At 42.9% G+C, this 19,198-nt stretch overlaps 2 protein-coding genes across 5 annotated transcripts; both read left to right on the forward strand.

The window, feature by feature from the left end:
* Positions 1-1,348: 1,348 nt before the first annotated feature.
* On the forward strand, positions 1,349-6,325 carry bcl6b (BCL6B transcription repressor). 2 transcript variants are annotated; one of them, XM_041965341.1, is made up of 12 exons: positions 1,349-1,495; positions 1,889-1,966; positions 2,078-2,304; positions 2,655-2,903; positions 3,045-3,179; positions 3,357-3,549; positions 3,716-3,927; positions 4,018-4,124; positions 4,206-4,349; positions 4,430-4,560; positions 5,066-5,203; positions 5,307-6,325. In XM_041965341.1, the coding sequence occupies exons 3-12, from the start codon at positions 2,084-2,086 to the stop codon at positions 5,445-5,447; spliced, it is 1,671 nt and encodes a 556-aa protein (XP_041821275.1). In that variant the 5' UTR covers positions 1,349-1,495; positions 1,889-1,966; positions 2,078-2,083; the 3' UTR covers positions 5,448-6,325. The 2 variants fall into 2 exon arrangements, with proteins under 2 accessions (XP_041821275.1, XP_041821276.1); XM_041965342.1 differs by having other exon boundaries at positions 4,251-4,349.
* A 3,168-nt stretch (positions 6,326-9,493) lies between these two features.
* slc16a13 (solute carrier family 16 member 13) lies at positions 9,494-19,146 on the forward strand. Of its 3 annotated transcripts, XM_041965038.1 has the most exons (7): positions 9,537-9,590; positions 10,046-10,105; positions 13,450-13,685; positions 14,542-14,685; positions 14,841-15,097; positions 15,600-16,131; positions 17,459-19,146. In XM_041965038.1, the coding sequence occupies exons 3-7, from the start codon at positions 13,457-13,459 to the stop codon at positions 17,665-17,667; spliced, it is 1,371 nt and encodes a 456-aa protein (XP_041820972.1). In that variant the 5' UTR covers positions 9,537-9,590; positions 10,046-10,105; positions 13,450-13,456; the 3' UTR covers positions 17,668-19,146. The 3 variants fall into 3 exon arrangements, with proteins under 3 accessions (XP_041820973.1, XP_041820972.1, XP_041820971.1); XM_041965039.1 differs by lacking the exon at positions 10,046-10,105 and having other exon boundaries at positions 9,494-9,590; XM_041965037.1 differs by lacking the exon at positions 9,537-9,590 and having other exon boundaries at positions 9,746-10,105.
* Positions 19,147-19,198: the final 52 nt, after the last annotated feature.

The following is a 19,198-nucleotide window of genomic DNA, read 5'->3' on the forward strand; positions in this document are numbered from 1 at the left end:
TAACTTTCCGCTTGTTTTTTAGTTATTCGTGACCTCTGAGGCCCTGTCCTCCTCGCTCCATCAACCCCCTCCATCTCCATTTCTCCTCCCTTGTCTCCTGCTCGCTTTATTATTGACGGATGTCCTGCGCAGGCGTTTTCATCCATGCTCTGAGCAGCTTTGCAGGATGCATTCAGAGGCAAGTGTGTGTGTGTGTGTTGTGTAGGTGGGTGGGTGGGTGTGTAGGCCAGTTCCTGCACATCTGTCGGCTGCATTTCTCTCAGGCAGGGCGGGGTAACGGTTGTTTTTCACCACCAGGAGAAGGTGTCTCCCATCCAGAACCATCGATTTGGTCTTGCTTCCTTCCTTTTGGTCCTCATAACATGACGCCTCTGCTCTCAGGCAGCAGGCCAGAGGCTTCCGCACACTGTTGTGGAGCACTTACGAATGCCCGATTGACCCAAACTGGTCAACTCAGCAATGACACAGTTTCCCTTTGAATTGCTTTTATATTGAAATACAAACTACCTCATCAACTTCATTGATTCTTGCAAATATCTGCTTATTCTGAATTTGATGCAGCAACACGTTTCAAACAGGTGCAACAAACGACAGAGAAAGTTGTGGAACGCTCCAAAAACACCTGTTTGGAACATTCCACAGGTAAACAGTTTGATTGGTAACAGGTGATAGTGTCATGATTGGGTATGAGAGGAGCATCCTGGAAAGGCTCCGTCGTTCACAAGCGAGGATGGAGCGAGGTTCACCACTTTGTGAACACATGAATGTATAAAGGAGATTAATACATGGGCTGTTGTTGGTAAACACAGATATCTGCAGAGGACTGCATTTTTTTCTTTTCACAACTTTCAAATTTTTCAGAATCTGTGTTGCAGCAAAATATGAGTGTAACTTGAATAACAAAAAAACCCTCCCTTGGTAAGATCTCAATAATGAGGGCACAGCTTGTTTACCTAACAATAATTTGTTCTTCCAGCTTCCTGTTGGACAGTTTCCTCTGTCCTGGAGAGGGGTGCAAGGTAGGAAAGCGTTGGTGGGGGGACGGTGATGCTCTCTGCCTTACCCCTGGATAGCACAGGCACGTACCGCATCTCCCCGAGGATCCTCATATATATTTTTTCAACGTGGCACAAAAACACACTATGCTTTCCTGTCATTACTTCGCTCAGAGCTATGGGGGTTTAGACAAACTAATAAGCCACTAAAAATACCCGGAGCCCAGGGTCTAGGCCACACAGGGCTTTTCCTGCGTTGCTTCCAGTGTGCGCGTGGGCCATTGAGGAAAGAGGAAACGAGCAGACTCTGGTTGTATGGGGGCTTCCTGCACGACATTATAAAGAGCTCCCTCCCCTCTGCCTCCTCTCACAGTGCTGATCAGAGCCAGTGCAGGCTGTGGAAGAGGCCCCGCTCCACATCTTCGGTTGCGGACTGAACGCTGAGCCGAGGGGTTTGACGTCAGTGCTGGACTCGTTAGGTCTCGTCCCTGCTGGTCGGGGTGAGTTGGACACAGATTTTCTCAGAATATTCACGTGTTTAATGTGCTGTGTGATAACAGCTTGCTTGGATTGACTTATTGGCTTTTAAGTGCTGTTAATAATTTTGTCCTTTCTTGATTAATCCTCAAGGGTTTACAGTTAAATGTAGGTTTACTTAGATGAGGCTGTCCCTTTTTAATTTGAATTGCTTTTAGGTAACTGAAAAGTCAACTTCGGACTTAAAAATGGTTGAATTTTAGATTTTTCACAGCATTTTATGTCTTAATGAGCTCTCTGTAATTACAACTTTGCTGCCTTTTGCAACTCCCTTAATATCTGTAGTAATGTAAATAGTATTCATGATAAAGATCAAGTGGATCAAGTGGATGTATCTCCTTTTTGTCCTAATGCAGGTACGAGTAGGGAGCTGGTCTCACCTAACAGATGTGTCTGGGACACTCCAGTCTATTTATTCTATCAATTACACATAGGTGGGTCATTAGTGTGCATCATCATTTAAGGAAAAAAATCTGTTCACCCAAACATTCAACGAAAATGATGTGCTTTGCTTTGCTTGCTTCATTTCTGATGCTTCTCTTCAGATCCAGATGAGCATGATGGAAGTGTTGGAGGGACACAGGGTCGACAGGGGGCAGGAGGTGTGGGCTGCAGCCCCGGCTGAAGGGTACGTGAAGGAGTTCACCCGCCACTGCAACGACGTGCTGCTGAACCTGAATGAACTGCGGCACCGCAACATCCTGACCGACGCCAGCCTGGTTGTCGGCAACGTCCACCTGCGGGCGCACTGTGCTGTGCTCGTGGCCTGCAGGTTGGTGCAAAGGTTGATGCATCCATAAAAAATTTAGACTGTGCCATGGAGGAGTGAAGTTTTCTCTGAGTGGTGCACTTTTCAAAGGAGTTTGGTTGAAATGAAAAATAATTTCTTGGTTGTTTTTCTTTGTATGCTACATCTTTTCTCTTTTCCTCTGGTTGACTCATAGTTGTTTTTTGCTCTCAGTTTTTGTTTTTCCTTCACTCTTTCCTGCTTTCCACATGAGACATCCATTGTCTTCTTCTTCCACCATGTCTACCTCATCTCCCCCCTTATTTAAAACACTGCAATTGAGCCAAACTATTATCCCACTTTAAGTATTTCCGTCTTTCCCTGTCTCCCTGCAGTGGGTTCTTTTACTCGCTGTACTCCCACCGTGTGCTGCTTCAGGGACGCGGTGGCAGCGGGGAGCAGCTCATGTCCGTGTCTCTCCCCGACACCTTGGACCCATGCAGCATCTCCCTGCTGCTCGACTTCATGTACACCTCCCGCCTCCCCCTGACACCGAGCATCGTCCCCGGGGTGCTCACTGCTGCAACCTACCTGCAGATGGACCACGTGGCTGATACCTGCAGGGATTTCATGCAGCTGCACTGGTGAGGGACTGGACAGAACGTCCACTGGGCCAGAACAGATTATGTAGATGAAAGAATACTTGAGATTAAAATTTGATTGAATTTAATGTGCAATCTTGCACTTTTTTCACTTTTTAGGTTAACAGATTCTTTGTTTTTCAGCAGGGAGAATATGAGTGCAAGACTCCCACAACTGGAGCTGGACTCCAGGGTGTCTGTTGCCTCTGTAGCCCCCAAAGGAGGGGACCTTCCCAATCCAGGACCCCAGAGATTACTCCCAACAGCAGTTGCAACAAGGTAGGAGAATTACGTTATGTAAACTGTGAGCAGAATTTGGCAGAAAGTGCTCTGTGGGTGTGACTCTTACATTTCCTCTTTGCTTATCACTGTGGGTTCGTGTTTACAGATTGTCACAAGTGTTGCTCTGTTGTCAGTGTTTAGCTCATTGCAGCACTTCCTCTGTTTCTCCTGCAGGGTCCCTGCGGAGATCGGGGGCTCTCTCAAGCCAGGGGCTTTCCCGACCTGCCAGCCCGGGTCAAAGGCGCTGAAAGGAGAGCCCGAGTCGCCCCTCATGGGCACCCCGACTCCATCTCCAGACAGCCCAGCCCGCTCCAGCTGCCAACCAAACTCTCCGGCAGAATCCAACACCTGCAACAAAAACCTTGTGGTGAGATTAAAGAAGACTAAGAAGATTAAAAATGTAAAACCAACAACATTGCCAAACATAAGGAGCCTTAAGAGGAAAAATTCTCACTAACTCCATATTACCACTGGGAAGTTTTGTTTTACATTTAAATTAAAGTAATTAAACCAGCTTTTGTTTATTTCTCCAGAGTGATGTCAAAGCTTCGCCAGACCCCAAGGCTTGCAACTGGAAAAAATACAAGTACATCGTCCTGAACCCTCTCTGCTCGGCCACCACGGTGAAGGAAGAAGAAATTGAGGAACCACAAAGTCACACACCACCCATGGCCGACAGGATGGGCTCGACACCCAAAGCAGCGGCAGAGGCGTGGTCTGGAGAAGTGCCCGGTCAGATTGATAGGTAAACTGGAAACATGAGAATCATGAGAGAGGAAAATAAAACGTTTGTGACTTTCTAGAAATATGTAATCATGGACCCTTTCTTCATCAGACAGGGGCAGGCCTCCTGCTACGAGGGTTCTGGCCGAGCCCCTCCCCTGGGGCCACCCCCCTCTGTGGACCACCCAACACTGCCTCCCACTCAAAAGGAGGGAACAGGTATAACCCAAGCCTCCTTCATATCGCAGAAAGTTTTACTTTTAAACACATTATTACATTGTTATTCGTCTGCCTCCTCAGTCTCACCCTGCAACATTTTCCCAAACCTGCACCCCACTCATCCAGAAGCCGCCCACCTCAACCAACATGCAATCAAGCGGGGGAGCTACTATGTGCCCTACTGTTGTTCCGGCAACCTTCAAGGGACCAAGACTGTCTGCTCAGGTGAGGCCATAGAAAACCTCCTCCCCATTTATTTCCTGTATTTAAAACCAACACCTGACGCCGACCTTCGGCCCTGGCAGGCGACAAGCCGTACCGCTGTAACGTGTGCGGCGCCCAGTTCAACCGACCGGCCAACCTGAAGACTCACTCCCGCATTCACTCAGGAGAGAAGCCTTACCGCTGTGACACCTGTGGAGCTCGATTTGTTCAGGTGAGGGCTAGCTGTCTGTGTGTGCGTGTCTGCTCGAGTGGATTTTAAAGTGCACTACCTTATAAATCATGTGTCAGTCATGCAAGCACATATTAGAACTTCCTCTCAGAGAACTCAGTTTCCTCTTTTCCCTCATAAAAAGTCCTGCACGTGCCTGTAAGGCGGAGTAAATATGAAAGTGACTGTCAAACTCAAAAGTAAGTTAGTCATTCGGGATTTCATTAAAAAGAGTCAAATGACAGATTGTTCCAAATAATTTCCAGAAAGGGAAGAAAGCACAACCTCATGCTAGTATTTTGAACCCTAACAAGAAATCATGTATTTGAACGTCAGGCTTGAACGCAGCTGCGTGGAGAAAAATAAAAGTAATTTTAGAGAGTGGATTATGAAGGAGCCAGTTTCTTGTGGTCAGGAAACACATACCGTCAGTCTGTGCTGAGATCGTTTTTTTTTCCAATCTTGACACGCTTCTCACTTCTGTTTGTGTGGTTTTACCTGGTGTTAGGTCGCCCATCTGAGGGCCCACGTTCTGATCCACACAGGGGAGAAGCCGTACCCCTGCCACACCTGTGGCACCCGCTTCCGCCACCTGCAGACCCTGAAGAGCCACCTGCGCATTCACACCGGAGAGAAGCCTTACACTGTGAGTCAGAAACGAGCCTGAGTCGCAGCGTGCAGCACACAGAAAATCTCTGAAAATCTCTTCCGGTCATGCCCGTTTAATCTGTTCGCGCCTTGTTTTTCAGTGTGAGAAGTGCGACCTTCACTTTCGCCACAAGAGTCAGCTGCGTCTTCACCTGCGGCAGAAGCACGGGGCCGTCACCAACACCAAGATCCGCTACAAGGTCCTGACCGAGCCCTACCAGCCTATTCTGCAGGCCTGCTGAGGAGCTCTGACCTTTGACTCAATGATCACAACCAGCACGTTGATCACAACCATAACTGAGCATCTAAATCTGTCGGAAAATGTGACATTTGGTGAATGATTTTAACTTTAAATTATGAGCACCTGGTTTTTAATATGAGCTGGTTATTTATAACTTTTAACAGAGTGGTTAGATGGCCTGTAAAAAAATGCTAAAATTGATTCTGTTTGGAGAAAGAGAAACATTTACAAGTAAATTTTAGCATCAGCACGTCGTTTGGTGAGTTGTGGAGCTCGAAGCTGACATAACACACTTAAGAATTATTAGCGTGGATCTATAAGGTTGATTAGAAGTTCTGGGTAGGTTTTCTGAGATGAGATGATGTTAAGAAAAGTGTTTTTGAAGGTCTGTGAAGGGGATAGGAAGAAAGGAATCAGACTTTTTGGGATGTGTGTACACTGAATTTTGAAGAAGAATGAGCATGTGAATGATTCGAAGGAAAGATTAAGCAAGTTTTTGGAAGGAGAGTTTTTGGAGTACGTAAATTAAATTCTATCATTTGTTGAAAAGCACTTAATCAGTGTTAAGTTACTGAAATCTTCTTCTTTAATGTGTATTTAACTCAGATTTAGTTTAATCTTGAGGCCTGGGGCCTGCGTGTTCTTTAAGAAAATAAAGTATGCAGTGATAGCTGCTTTTATAGTCCAAGCAGGCAAAGGACTTCTTGTCTTGTACTGAGTTTAAAATAAAATGATAGATTGTTTTCTGACATGAACAATTAGAATAAGACGACTGTAAACAATTGGATAATTGATAATATTACATTTGTGTATGAGTTAATTTGCTGGACAAAGATGGTTTTGTACAATTTAAATTAAATCATTTTTATATCAATTGGAGCTCTGGTGCTCAGTGTCTCATTTAACATCATGATGTGACAAATGTAATGCTATGTATGATGTGCAAACAAATGGTGAAACTGTGAACTCCCGTCTCTGGAATAAAAGAACTTATATGAAAATGGTCACAAAGTGCTGACCAGACGACGTAAACCCTGCTCTCTCTGCCACACTTCTCTCCTTCAACCTTTCTCCTCCCTGGACTTCCTTCCTCTCATTAACACACTTTTTCTGCCCATGAATCACGCCTTCTGTTAAGTCAAATCCGTCCCGCCATTTTCCAGATTTTGTTTATTTCTTGGCGCTTTTGTGGAAACAATGAAGCCGAGGGCACCTGTTTCCTCCAGGCTCCTAACGCCGGCTACTCACGCTGCCAGCCGACAACACGTGTGTGAGCTCACTGGTGCTTCCCGAGGGCGAGGGGGTCGACCATGGAGGGGCTGCAGACTCCCGCTGAACTCTCCCACCCTCTGTCATCCCCCGCTTCCTGCTCGCTGATGAGTTGTGGCTAGCTGGGCTCATTGTCCAGGTTCAACAGACAAATGTTGGAAGTTTGACGGGACTTTCCAACCTCCGTCCCCCCCTCCTCAGCTAAAAAAAATGGAACCTGTAACATGTAGCTTTTCCCCTTCGTCAATTCATGGCCAGCTTGTCAGGAGTCTGCCCACAAATCAATTCAAGAAGTCACATAGAGTTTGTCCGAAAAGAGGACTTACTGCATGTAAGTCACATTTCAAGAAGTGGGAAATGTGTGTATTATTTCAGGAAGTGAGTATTACTGGAGATCTTTTGGTAATTTTATTGAAACTGCACAAAATCCAGGATGGCAACTTAATTCCTCCAATGGATTTTTTGTACCAACATGATTCGGAGAAGTGTTTTCCTTCTCTGGGAACATAAAACTAAAATGGAACCAAACTCACAACCCTTATGCAAGTTGTGTCCATGCAGACAGGCAGCTTAAACTGTGTGTGTGTGTGTGAGAGAGAGAGTGTGTATGTCTGCAAATCTGTTTACATGGTCAGACTGTGGGGACTCACCTTCCTTATGGGTAGAAAAAGTCCCCATAATAGACATACATATACTGCTGTATACGCATCCACTCTTCAACATTTAGTCAAGTGAGATGTAGGAGAGAAACCTCTATCAGCACTTCCACAGGCTCTCATGACCGACTGGTGCTGCTAATGGGGAATAATATTCCGCCACAGTGTTTGTTGTGTGTCAGCAGGTTTGCGGCTATTTCGTTAACTTGACTAATAAGCATCATGTATCAACTGTAATAACAAAGGAATTATAGCTAGATTGAGACACAGGGCTTATGCCCCAGTGGTCATTCTTTACACATAACACAGAATAATTGTCACACTGTGAACATTTGCTTTGATATGCAAACAAAGCATTCAACCTTTACAAAGCTAATTTTCCGTTTGTGTTGACACCTTTGGAAATGTGTGAATTCACTCACAGTAAATGTATGTTCCTGATGTCATATTATTTTGTGCTGTTGACCTGTATTACACATTATTGTGATAGGTGCTTCTACTTTTATACAGACACACCTGTCAATATAATGCAGTCCAGTAACAGCATCATTAACAATGATCTAAGTAATGAAACATATGATTTGATTAACCCCTCTGTGACAGTGTCAACAACAGCAGAACTTTACCTAATAAAGTGGCCACTGAGCACAACATTTTCCTCCACGCCAGTCACAATCTAAAAGTAGTCTTCATGCCTATGACATTTTAGGCTGTATGGCTGCCTCCCTCTGGTGTTCAGCACGTGGAAAGCCATGTGGCTGTTATATGAAGCCAAGTGATTCAGATTTTCACCACATTCTCTCTGCCTTGTCTCTTTAATCTCTGTCCCTCTGCCTCTGTGGTAGAAAGCTGCTTTTTGTGTGACATTTGCAAAATGATCCGTAAATATGTGTCATTTTTGTCATTTCACCTCCGTGTTTTGTTATATGCTGTGATCATGTAAAAGTGCTGACATGAAATAACTGAACTGAGGGACCAAAGTGAGATCAACAGGTGATTTAAGGGTGGTTTTAATGTAACTCATGTTACATTAAGTTTCAACAGCATTTCCAACAACTGACGACTTCCTGGTTGCCAACAGGGGATCCTCCCTCTTACTGGTTGTTTTTTTTTAAATATTTGTATAAGATCATCAGAAATTTGCCTCAAGGGGCTTCATAATTTGCACAGCATACAACGTCCTCTATCCTTAGACCCGGATTCGGATCAGGAAAAAATCTACCAAAAACCCCTGCAGGAAAAAAAACTGGAAGAGGCAGGTATACGTGTAAACTAACCTCTTTCAAATATGGCTTGGCTTTAATTAGGATCCAGTAGAATCCTGGCCCTGATCCAACTCGTACTGTAGAATTCAAGCTATATTCAGGCTGATCCCTGTTGCTGGCCTTTGACCTTGAGCTGTACAGTTAAGTCTGTACAGTAAGTCTCAAATGTCAGGAGAACAAAGTGGAACACAGTGTTTTAATCCTGTGTTGATCTGATCCTCTCATGACTTTTCTAGATGAGGAGAAACCCAATTATGCAGGACTTCGAGATTCATTAAATGGTTTACATTTTGTATTCATTTTTGACAAACATCCATCATTTTCTGGAAGATGAATTAAAATATTGACCAGTTAATAAACTAGACTCAATAAATGCATGGTGTTGATGAATGGATTGACCTGGTGTAAAATATTTCTGCTATGGAGAGAATTACAAACTTGAGAACCAAAAGGGTTAGCCCAATTGTTGGCTGGACAAAATTATTTAGAATATATTACTCTCTGACGCGAGATTTTAGTATGTAGTAAGTATGTACTAGAAACACTCCACCAAGTGTAATTTTTAAATCTCCCAATGTGTGTTATTTTATTTAGACCACTGCCACTCAAGACGAAGTTTGTTCCTATATTGGAGAAATGTTCAAATGTAATTGATTAAAGGAACGGCTGACAACGATCAATAAAAAGGTTAATATCCACAAGTGTTAACAGTAAAAAAAAAAACAACTGTCCACACGGGCATTTTCGCGCGTGAGCTATTATCCGATATGCCCAATGCGCGCGGTCCCGTGAAGACTGCGCACGCGCGTTCCGCGGCCGGTTTACTCCGTAGTGACTGTTGAACTTGCTCCCTGTGGCTCTTAATGACTGGGACTTGCTTTCATTTTGCTGTTCACCACAGTGAAGTTCAACTGTGGACAATGCGCTGCCCCAGAGAAAGCTGACAAACCGAGGGTGAGTAGAGTCCAGGTAAACTCTTCCTCTTACCTGGCTGTGGCTTGTTTCCAGTTAATTGACTGTGAGGCTAACGGACGTGCGTTGACATTTTGTTTTTCCAGCCATAAACGATTAGTCTTAGAGGGTTTCAGTTGGTCACGGGTTATGAAACAGTTAATTTTGAATGGTAAACGTTATCATAACCTCACTCGCACCGCTACGTCAAACATCAGTTGAAGAATAATTTATACATTAGCATGAACTCTGTATCACCAAACATATGTGTGTTCGACGATAGTGTTCGTGTTGTAATTAATACAGCTGCGTGGAACGATCAGTGCGCATGCGCCGTGTGAAACCACGTCATTCACGTAGAGTTATGATTGGAGAGGCCACGTGCTGAGTTTCCAGTGCGCGTTCTCGTCTGTCTACCTGCTCCTGGCTGTGTAATTAACCATGAATGACACTTATAGACTGTCTGCATGAAGCTGCAGCTGCTTGAAGGAGGACCGTGGACTCGGAGGTGCTTGCAGGTGCGTATGTGTGTATTACACCCTGATGTCAGTAGTGTAAGGCCATGCAATCAATACATCTTTATAACTGCAGCAGACTAATTAATCATCATTTATGTGACTCATGAAGTGAAACCCAGATTGATTTCCAGTGTGGTGTACAAGTTTGGATTCAGCACAGAGCAGAGAAGCAGAGCTATTATTTCATACATTTATACATTTTAAATTTGAAAAGTTTTAATTTGCATAAAAAATAACCCAGAAAGGGCTCACCCTGAATTATATATTTATTTAGTTAAGGCATAATTTAAGCCCGGTCATCGACAGGATTTTAGAAATACTGTGTTCCTTTGAAAGTTCCTTTAAAATTTGGATTTACTTTTACTTTTTATTCAGTTTACTGTACGATTGTGATTTAGAGCAAATAAAACTGACTTGACTACAGCCCTTACTATAAACACTATAAAAGTTGAGAATGAGAAGTTTTCTGTGTCAAAATGCCAGCTTCAGTGCAGAGCTGCTTGCAGCAGTTCTCATGTTTGTTTGGCCATAGAAAATAAATACTATGCAAAATGAAACCTACAGGCAAGCACATGATCCTAGTGTGACACTTGACATTCTCCTGCAGCTTTTGCCTCACTGAAATCTGGTGTGTGATCCTCCTGCACCTGATTCTACAGCTATCTCTTTGATTATCCAGTACATGTGAAAATACAGTTTAGAGATACAGTGCATAAAAAGCGTTCAACCCAATATGAAATCAGGTTTTTGAGCCGTTGGTGTATTTCGGGATGCCTCTCAGCTCATGCATGTTTGACAGAGTGCTAGGTCAAATTCCTGTAATTCCTGCGGCAGTGAACTGAGTGTTATTACCCAGGTTAGGAATGGATCAAGTTGCTGTGCTGTGCATTGCAGAAAATCACCAAATTAAGCAACAGAGTGGAAAACTCTGCTGAGCAGCACAAATAATCTGAATTATTGTCTGAATAAACTCACTGTTTCTGTGAAGAAATATCAAACAGAAATAAAAAGTGAACTGTTATCATTACTTGATACTGACACTTAGATACAATAGCACAACAGTGTGTATTTTTAATGATCTGGCAAACTGTTGACTTTTTTCAGTTAAATTAACAGAAAGCTGCTGCAGGACAAATCTTTTTTGTCTCTGTGCGCTGTGCTGATCAGTCAGGTCAAAGAGGAGGAACAGTTTCCATGAAAACAGCTGACAGCTGATTAAAAAGCAATCAAAGTAAAAATAGGGGAATTTCTGCAAGACATTATGACAATAGCAGATCACAGAAAGTCCAGAATGGCTGCATGTTGTCAGCAGTAACTGAAAGTTCTGGTCAATGTCAGAAGAGAAACCTCAGCACTGTTTGCTGATTGCAGTTTCTGCTGCAGAGGCCTGACTATGGGCTGAAAGAGGATGCATGCATGTGATCAGCTCGTTACTGTCAGCAGCTTAAAAGGTGCCTGAGGAGCATTTTTTCTCTTAAAAATGTGATAATGCTGAAGTGTGAAGTGAAAAAACGGGTTTTTCAGGTTTTTGAATGAGCAGTAAGCAATGATGATAGCAGCTGATACAAACTAAGGATAGGTGAAATTTCTACACATTCTTTTACATATTTGTGAATCCTGGACGTGTGTTATGATATGATACTTAAGCTCTATTTTATTTTATTTGTGGATTAAAAATTGAGCTGTTGAGAATATAAGCATCAAATTTTCCACCCCTGAAATGGAAAAAAAAGATTATTTTAAAATTTACGAACATTGGACACCATACTGAGCAAGTCATGGTTAGAAGGAACATACAGAGGTGCATCTGACTTTGGAAATCCTTCATAAGCGCCTAATGGTCTCAGTGTTGTACCAAATGCTGTGACAGATGTGCATTTTCATAATGACCTATATGTGACTAATAGAGGACAATTTCTTCATACAATTGAATGCCTTTACTGTCATTGCACATTGCACAATGAAATTTGCTGGTTGATTTAAGATTCACCACATGCACACACACACTTTACGCACCTGCCATACAGATAAATAATAATATAAAAAAGAAAGATGAAAAGAAGTTGCTTGTCAGAAGCAACTATTTTTACATTGTCCCAGGTGTTATTGCACCTTTTTATAGAGATGTTATTGCATTTTGTATAGAGATAATTAGGTTAATGCACATTTCCTCACTGTATGGAAACACTACTCCAGCTGTTAGTGTGGTGTGTTGTGGGGGGAATGGTGTTTTGTGGAGTTCAGTTCATTGATGGCTTTGGGGTAAAAGCTGTTTTTGAGCCTGGAAGTGTGGCTCTTTCAGGCCCTGCAGTGCCTTCCAGATGGCAGTGGAGAGAGGGGAGGATGTTGGGGGCGAGTTGCGTCCTTCAGAATGCTGCTGGCTCTGCGGGGGTAGTGTGAGCTGAAGATGATTTCCAGTGAGGAAAACAGACGTCCAATTATTTTCTGCACTGGGTTTCTTTTAGAGAGCTCTGCTGAACTCTCTATAGTGCAGTGGTAGAAGGGCAACTTCAAGGACAGAGTTGGGTTTTCGTAAGTGTCTGTATGTGTAAGTATAAGCCATTTTTGCAGAGCAGGGGGTTTACTGTCCATGTAAGCGCCTTTGCGATGTGAGTTCCCAGAAACTTGAAGCTGGAAATCCTCTCCACTTCTACTCCTGTGATGTTTAGGGGAGAGAGGTCCTCGAAGGTGGTACTGATTTGAGATCAGTCCCACCACTGTTATAACAAATGATTTTGTTTGATAGGTGTGTTGAGATGCAGTCGTATTTACATGAACAGTGAGTTACTGAGACCCAGGTCAAGCAATTTGGTTGCCAGCTTGGGGACAGTGGTGTTGAATGGAGCTGTAGTCATGATTTTAGTGTAATAGTCTTATTACAACATAAATGACTACTTAAATGCAGAAATAAGCCATGTGTATTGTCTCTCACTTCTGCAGACTGCTTTATATCCACTGAATCCACAGAAATCTTAAAACAAATCTAGAGAAAGTTGATGGGGAGGCTTTCTTTCCTTTCACTATTGACACCACAGAGATTTCTTCACAGGTGATCTTTGAACACTTCTCAGTTCACCTCTCACCTTTATCTTCTCAATGAAGGCCAACTTGTTTAGCAGAATTGTCACACTTACGTAGCACAACCAGAGAATCTGTTGGCCTGTGGGAAGTTAATCATTATGGCTTTTGACAACCACAGAGAGAGTCTGAGCAGCTGCACTGATACTACAGGAAAGAGATACCACTTGGATTTCCTTAGGCTTATATCTTCCTGCTCTTGGTGCTTCCTCCTGCTTCCAGCTTGCCTTCCTCACCGCTGACCTGCATTTATTTAAATTTTACAGACCAGACATGTCTAACCTCAAGCCCAAAGCAGAGAGCCAGAGCGATGAGGCAGAGGGCCCGGATGGAGGCTGGGGCTGGGTGCTGGTCGGTGCCCTGTTCGTCAGCACGAGCCTCGTGTTCGGCCTGATGCGCAGCTTGGGGATCTTCTTTGTAGAGTTTGTGCAGTACTTTGATGAGAGCGCTCAGGCCATCTCCTGGATCTCATCCATTGGCCTGGCTTCACAGCAGTTCTTCAGTGAGTCACTCTGTTGAAGAATGAGTATGTTGTTTGTAAATGTATCTGTTTTCATTAGTGATTAATCTGTTAACAGAAAACGAGAAAAGCAGCTGGATAAATGATTTAATCAATTATCACAGTTGTGTCCATCGACAAATTAGCTAATCTTTGCAGAACTAGTTGTCGTTCTGTTATCCAGTAATAGACATGAGCATGTATGATTTGTATTGTTAAATCTACACTAATTACACAGGAAAATGTGCAACTAAGAGAGGGAAGTGAGTTTATGAAAGGATTTTTTAAAATTTCTGAGCCGTTTTGAGTTGTGAAAAAGGGGCTGCAACTCATTAACCCTTTAACAAGCACCAGTGGGTCACTCATTACAAACTCATGCTGTAAAGCCAAACATTGTTCAACCCCATAGGACTTTATGTAAAATTGTAGTGGGGTAGTTTCCAAAGATGCCATATCTGTCAGGCTGAGTTTAGAGGAAAGGATGCATAAAACACCCAGAAGGTTTCATTTGATGGAATTGTGTAGCCATAATAAACATGTTCACCCAGTGTAAACATCATATAGCTTCCAACAAGAGTTGGATCAGTCTGATGCAGAATATATATGTCACTGTGTAGACTAAGATGATTTACCAACCTGACAAGCACTTAAGGGAAAATAATGAAGATGATGAAATGAAGATGTGGCAATCGTACGATCTTTTCTGGTTTGAATAAAAGGAGCACTGAACAAAGCACAAGATAAAAACAAAGCTGTCTTCACAGCACATTGCAGTTGGTAAATTGACTGCAGTAATTTGTCTTTGTGGTAAATAGTCCTGACTGATGGAGATGTGTGTGTGTATGTGTTTGTTTCGCAGGTCCGTTGGGTGCAGCACTCTGTAATGCATATGACACGCGGATAGTGGTGATGACGGGGGGCTGTCTCTCTGGACTCGGCCTCATACTTGCCTCCCGGGCCACCTGTCTTGTTCACCTCTACCTCACTATGGGTGCCATTTCAGGTAATCAGAGTCTTTAAACAAATGTTAAAGTAACTCATTTAGTTACCTTTAAATTAAGTTATCTTAACTTTTAGATGCTAGATGCTGTTAGCCAAGTTAACGGCAGGTGAATAACGTGACCTCTCACAGTGCTTCTTCCCTCCCCTCTCCTCCAGGTTTGGGCTGGGGGCTGGTCTTCACTCCCATGGTAGCTACAGTCATGGCTAACTTCACTCGGCGGCGCGCCCTGGCGTTGGGACTGGCGTTTTCCAGCGTTGGGATCTCTTCCTTTGCTTTCAATCCACTCTTCCAGCTGCTGGTGGAGACGTACGCCTGGCGAGGGGCCCTTCTGATTCTGGGGGGTCTCAGCCTCAACATTGTGCCCTGCGGGGCCCTCGTCCGTCCAAAGCGACGCCCTAAAGCCCCAGCAAAGGTGGGACAAGACTGTGCTGTCTTCATCTGTTGTATCAGCTTATAGTTACACAACACAGAAATTGGATTAAGTAAAAGATGAAAATACATCTTTACCACTTTGAAAAGTGTCTTAGCAAGAATTTGTTACCCCACAGTATCATAATCTCACACAATATGCTGTTCTACATGAAGGGAAGCTGCTCCATTTCCCACAGAGACTTTATCTAACCAAGTGCTGCTCATTGATGCCACACATCACAACCTCAAAAGTCAGACAATTGCACTACTAAAGTCACGTGCTGAAATAGTCCCTAAGAAAACTTTAGAAAAAGTCTAAAAAGAATATTTTCCCCTTTTAAAAAGACCTTGCATAAAATTGCCTTTAAGTCATTAAGTCATTCATGCTGCATCAGTTCTGCATACTGTCTTAAAGCTGGCTGGAGCTGTATTGAGAGAGAAATGCTTTTATCATGAAAAAACTGTGAAGTGAAGCTCAGCATTTCCTTCCTTTCCTTCCCCAGGCAGATTCAGAGAGCAGACCATCATGTGCTTCCCTGCTGCACAGAGTCTCCTCCTACCTGGAGCTGTCCCTGCTCCTCGAGAGGCCTTATTTGACCTACACCCTTGGCGTCTCTCTTCTTAACGTTGGCTACTTCGTGCCATATTTCCACCTGGTGGCCCACAGCCGCCAGACTGGCTTCTCGGAGTACCAAGCTGCTTTCGTCATGTCAGCTGCTGGCGCTTCAGACATTTTGGGCCGTGTAGTGTCAGGCTGGTTCGCAGACCTGGGTCGCTTTCGGCTGATTCATTTACTGAGCTTGTGGACAACGCTGGCAGGAGTGTTCATCATGCTGCTGCCTGTGAGCACCTTGTCCGGATCCTACGCTGCGCTGATGGTGATCAGCCTCTTCTACGGCTTCTGCTCTGGGACGCTGACCTCAGTGGTCTTCGCGGTGGTGCCCAAGATTGTGGGTGTGGAGCGCTTGATGGGGGCCCTCGGGCTGCTGCAGCTGCTCGAGAGCGGCGCGGGACTTCTGGGGACACCTCTGTCAGGTATGAGCAACTCGAGGAAGCTGACTGGGATAGTGCATAATTATATCTCCCAATGTAGGTCATGTCACCTTATTTGACACACGAAGCAAAAAGAAGTCAAACATTAATAGGAGTAACAGGGCTCAGCTAGGTCTCTTACCCCTTTTATTTTTTTTCATACTGACACACATACACTGCCAGCCTCACCACAAAAACAACCCTGTTTTCTCACCTACTTCCAGTGGCATTTAGCCACTTGGATAGATTCAGTGTTTTTTTTTGTTTTTTAGATATAATGTATGTCTCAGTGTTTTATATCTCTGCCCCAATACAAAAGTATATACACTCCGGAACTGCACTTAGTTCTGACTCCTTCTCATAATGAAGCATATGTGGAAAACACCTACGTTTTAGGCCAAATGAAAGTGACATGAACTTTATTCATGGAATAATATCTTTGATAAGTACTAATATAATAATCCATTTTATAATCTGTTTTCTGCAATACCAGCAGTGTAAAACAGCAAATCAGGACCAAGCATTAAAAACATTCTGTAGTTGCTGTGCCTTCATCATTCGTTTAGTGTATAGATGATGTGCTGGGTAAAATTATGCACAAACTGTGTAAAAGTGTTAATATTACCTGAGGCCAACAGGGAAAAAATGATTTTCTGCATCACCAACTGAATTCATGCAGATTTCCATGGCAAAAAACACAACGTGATGTCCACAGTTTGCACTGCTGTAATTACATGGTTTTGTTCACTGACATTAACGTACGGCTCAGCAAGTTTGCATGAAAAACGTCTTCCCTCAGCTGAGAATTTGTGTCACTCATAGAGAATACCGTCAGGAAAAGAATAAGTGAAAGGGTGGCGCTTTGTATAGTCAATTTAAAATCTGAAACTGCATGAAAAGAACAGGTGACACTAATAACATTGACGATGGCTCTGCTTCAGCAGCAATTAAAGTTACTAGTTTCACCTGTGTTTGACAAGTGAAAATGCCTGCAGTGAAAACTTAAGTCCATCTCAACTTTCTCTCCACATTTTTTTTTACCTCTTGTCACTCAGAAACAGAGAAACAGATACTTTGTTTTGTAGTTGAACAGACAATTCAAAACTCTTGCTAAAAAACAAGCGTCACAGCAATAAGACCCCTGTGTGGATTTTTGATTGATTAAACACGAGTCAACACAACACTGTTCACTTCAGAGTAAAACCACAATTTTACAATCAGAGTGACTTCTAGTGTACGTTGCAACCAGTATTTTTCTTTATTAGCATGAGGCTAGCATTATGCGGTGCATTTATGTTCTGAACATCTTCTCCTGTCTCCATGTTCCAAGGGTTTCTAAAGGACGTCACAGGCAACTACATCACTTCCTTCATAGTGGCTGGCGGTTTCCTCATTCTTAGTACTTTAACCTTTGCCACCCTGCCGCACTACTTCTCCTGGACAGATCCACCTCCTCCTCAAAGATGTTCCCGCCACGACGACAAAGATATGGGTTTAAATTCAGAGTTGGAACAGATGAATAGTTTGTCTTCAGCGTGATTCATCGAGGACTTTAGTGATGATCTTGTGAAATAATCAGGCTTTATAATCTGCAACACTGTGGAGGTTTAAGGGTTCAAGAGCCTAATTAACACTCTTCATCCAGCCAATGTAACGATGCACCAAAAGACACCATCAGTTCGTAGGCTGCTGCACATGTGTTTGCATTATACCTCAGAGATTTGGACCCAAAGAAAGAAGCTTACTGTGAAAACTGACAGCATAAAGGGGCCAATAAGTTCCTCATCCTGTTACACATCGTAACCTCAGTTTAACTTTTAGGCCACAATCAGCCTAAAAGGAAATACTGGGCATTTAAATACTTTATTTAGCAATAAACAGATGTGTGGTAACTGTGCATGCACAGCACATGCAAGTTATTAATATTATTATTATTACACATACCATCAATGTTTCATAAGAAGCAGAAAACTATTTTATTGTCTTGGTTTGTGTGAATGTAAGGTTTGTGTCTGTAAGACAGACCAGCATATTTAAATTTTGCACGGACATGATTAGTCTTTAACTTTCACTTATATATCTAGTGATATATTATTTTAAGGAGGCACAGATGACATAGCACAATAGACACAGCTGATCAGCATGACTGGATTAATTCACTCTTGGCCCCCCTACAGGGCCCCTGTCCCATTTATTGTGTATGTACGCCATCATCTCCAACTAACTGGTAAATACTATGGCTACACATGACAACATTATTTTTCACGGACACCTTGTAAACAATGATGAGCCTCCTGTGGTATGTATGTCCAGCATTTTAAGAAATATTTAAAAACATGCACTATATGTGCACAGTATCTGAAATAATAACTAGATTTTTATTTAAGGCCACTCTACAAGACAGAGCCTCCGGTAATGACGCAGGGCCTGTCATAAGTCCTTTAGTGTTACAGCTAATATTGTGCTTTATTGGTGTTCTTCCAAATTTTACAAAAAAACAAATTGTGATTGGTCTTCTGTGGTCTTACACTTCTGTGTAATTTGTGAATGTAGATTATGAATGAAAGAAACTGAATTTCTTAATGATTAGCTGAAGCCTTTTGTGCTGCTCACTGTGAACATTTACAATGAGCTGCAGACACCAGTACTGTTTCCAGCGACTCTTTCAGCCTCAGGACTTTGACTTTACACCAGTGCATCACTGGGCAGAAATACAAGTGCATTTTCCTACCATAAAATCATTGCTTGCATAAGTTTGTACTTTTTGTAAACCCAAAGCCAAGACTGTGTTTGTAGGTCAGAGATGTTTGGCTTTGAGAACAGCTGAATAAACACCAGGCTCATAGAGCAGAGACAACACGATCACTGTGACCTGCTGGTTACTGGCAGCTGATGAATAATTTAGCTTTTTTAATTGCTGAAATGTGAAAAATGTTTGTCTTAACCATGTTTTCCTGGCAGTCTGTGATTAGACCTTGCACTCAATCATGCAGGCTGCAACCTGACACTGTTATACGTTAAAATGTGATATTTTGTACTCAATCTTGATTAAAAAGAAATGTATTTTGTT

Source organism: Chelmon rostratus, chromosome 23, assembly GCF_017976325.1.
Source record: "Chelmon rostratus isolate fCheRos1 chromosome 23, fCheRos1.pri, whole genome shotgun sequence".
In the NCBI taxonomy this organism is placed as follows: Eukaryota; Metazoa; Chordata; class Actinopteri; order Chaetodontiformes; family Chaetodontidae; genus Chelmon; species Chelmon rostratus.

What these genes read in the sequence shown, in the direction of transcription:
- bcl6b (XM_041965341.1), top strand. Translation starts at nt 2,084, where the DNA reads ATGAGCATGATGGAAGTGTTGGAGGGACACAGGGTCGACAGGGGGCAG. An exon ending in CCTGCAACAAAAACCTTGTG is followed by an intron (nt 3,550 to 3,715) that starts GTGAGATTAAAG and finishes TTATTTCTCCAG; the next exon opens with AGTGATGTCAAAGCTTCGCC. An exon ending in GTGCCCGGTCAGATTGATAG is followed by an intron (nt 3,928 to 4,017) that starts GTAAACTGGAAA and finishes TTTCTTCATCAG; the next exon opens with ACAGGGGCAGGCCTCCTGCT.
- slc16a13 (XM_041965039.1), top strand. Translation starts at nt 13,457, where the DNA reads ATGTCTAACCTCAAGCCCAAAGCAGAGAGCCAGAGCGATGAGGCAGAG. An exon ending in CACTATGGGTGCCATTTCAG is followed by an intron (nt 14,686 to 14,840) that starts GTAATCAGAGTC and finishes CCTCTCCTCCAG; the next exon opens with GTTTGGGCTGGGGGCTGGTC. An exon ending in TCTGGGGACACCTCTGTCAG is followed by an intron (nt 16,132 to 17,458) that starts GTATGAGCAACT and finishes CCATGTTCCAAG; the next exon opens with GGTTTCTAAAGGACGTCACA.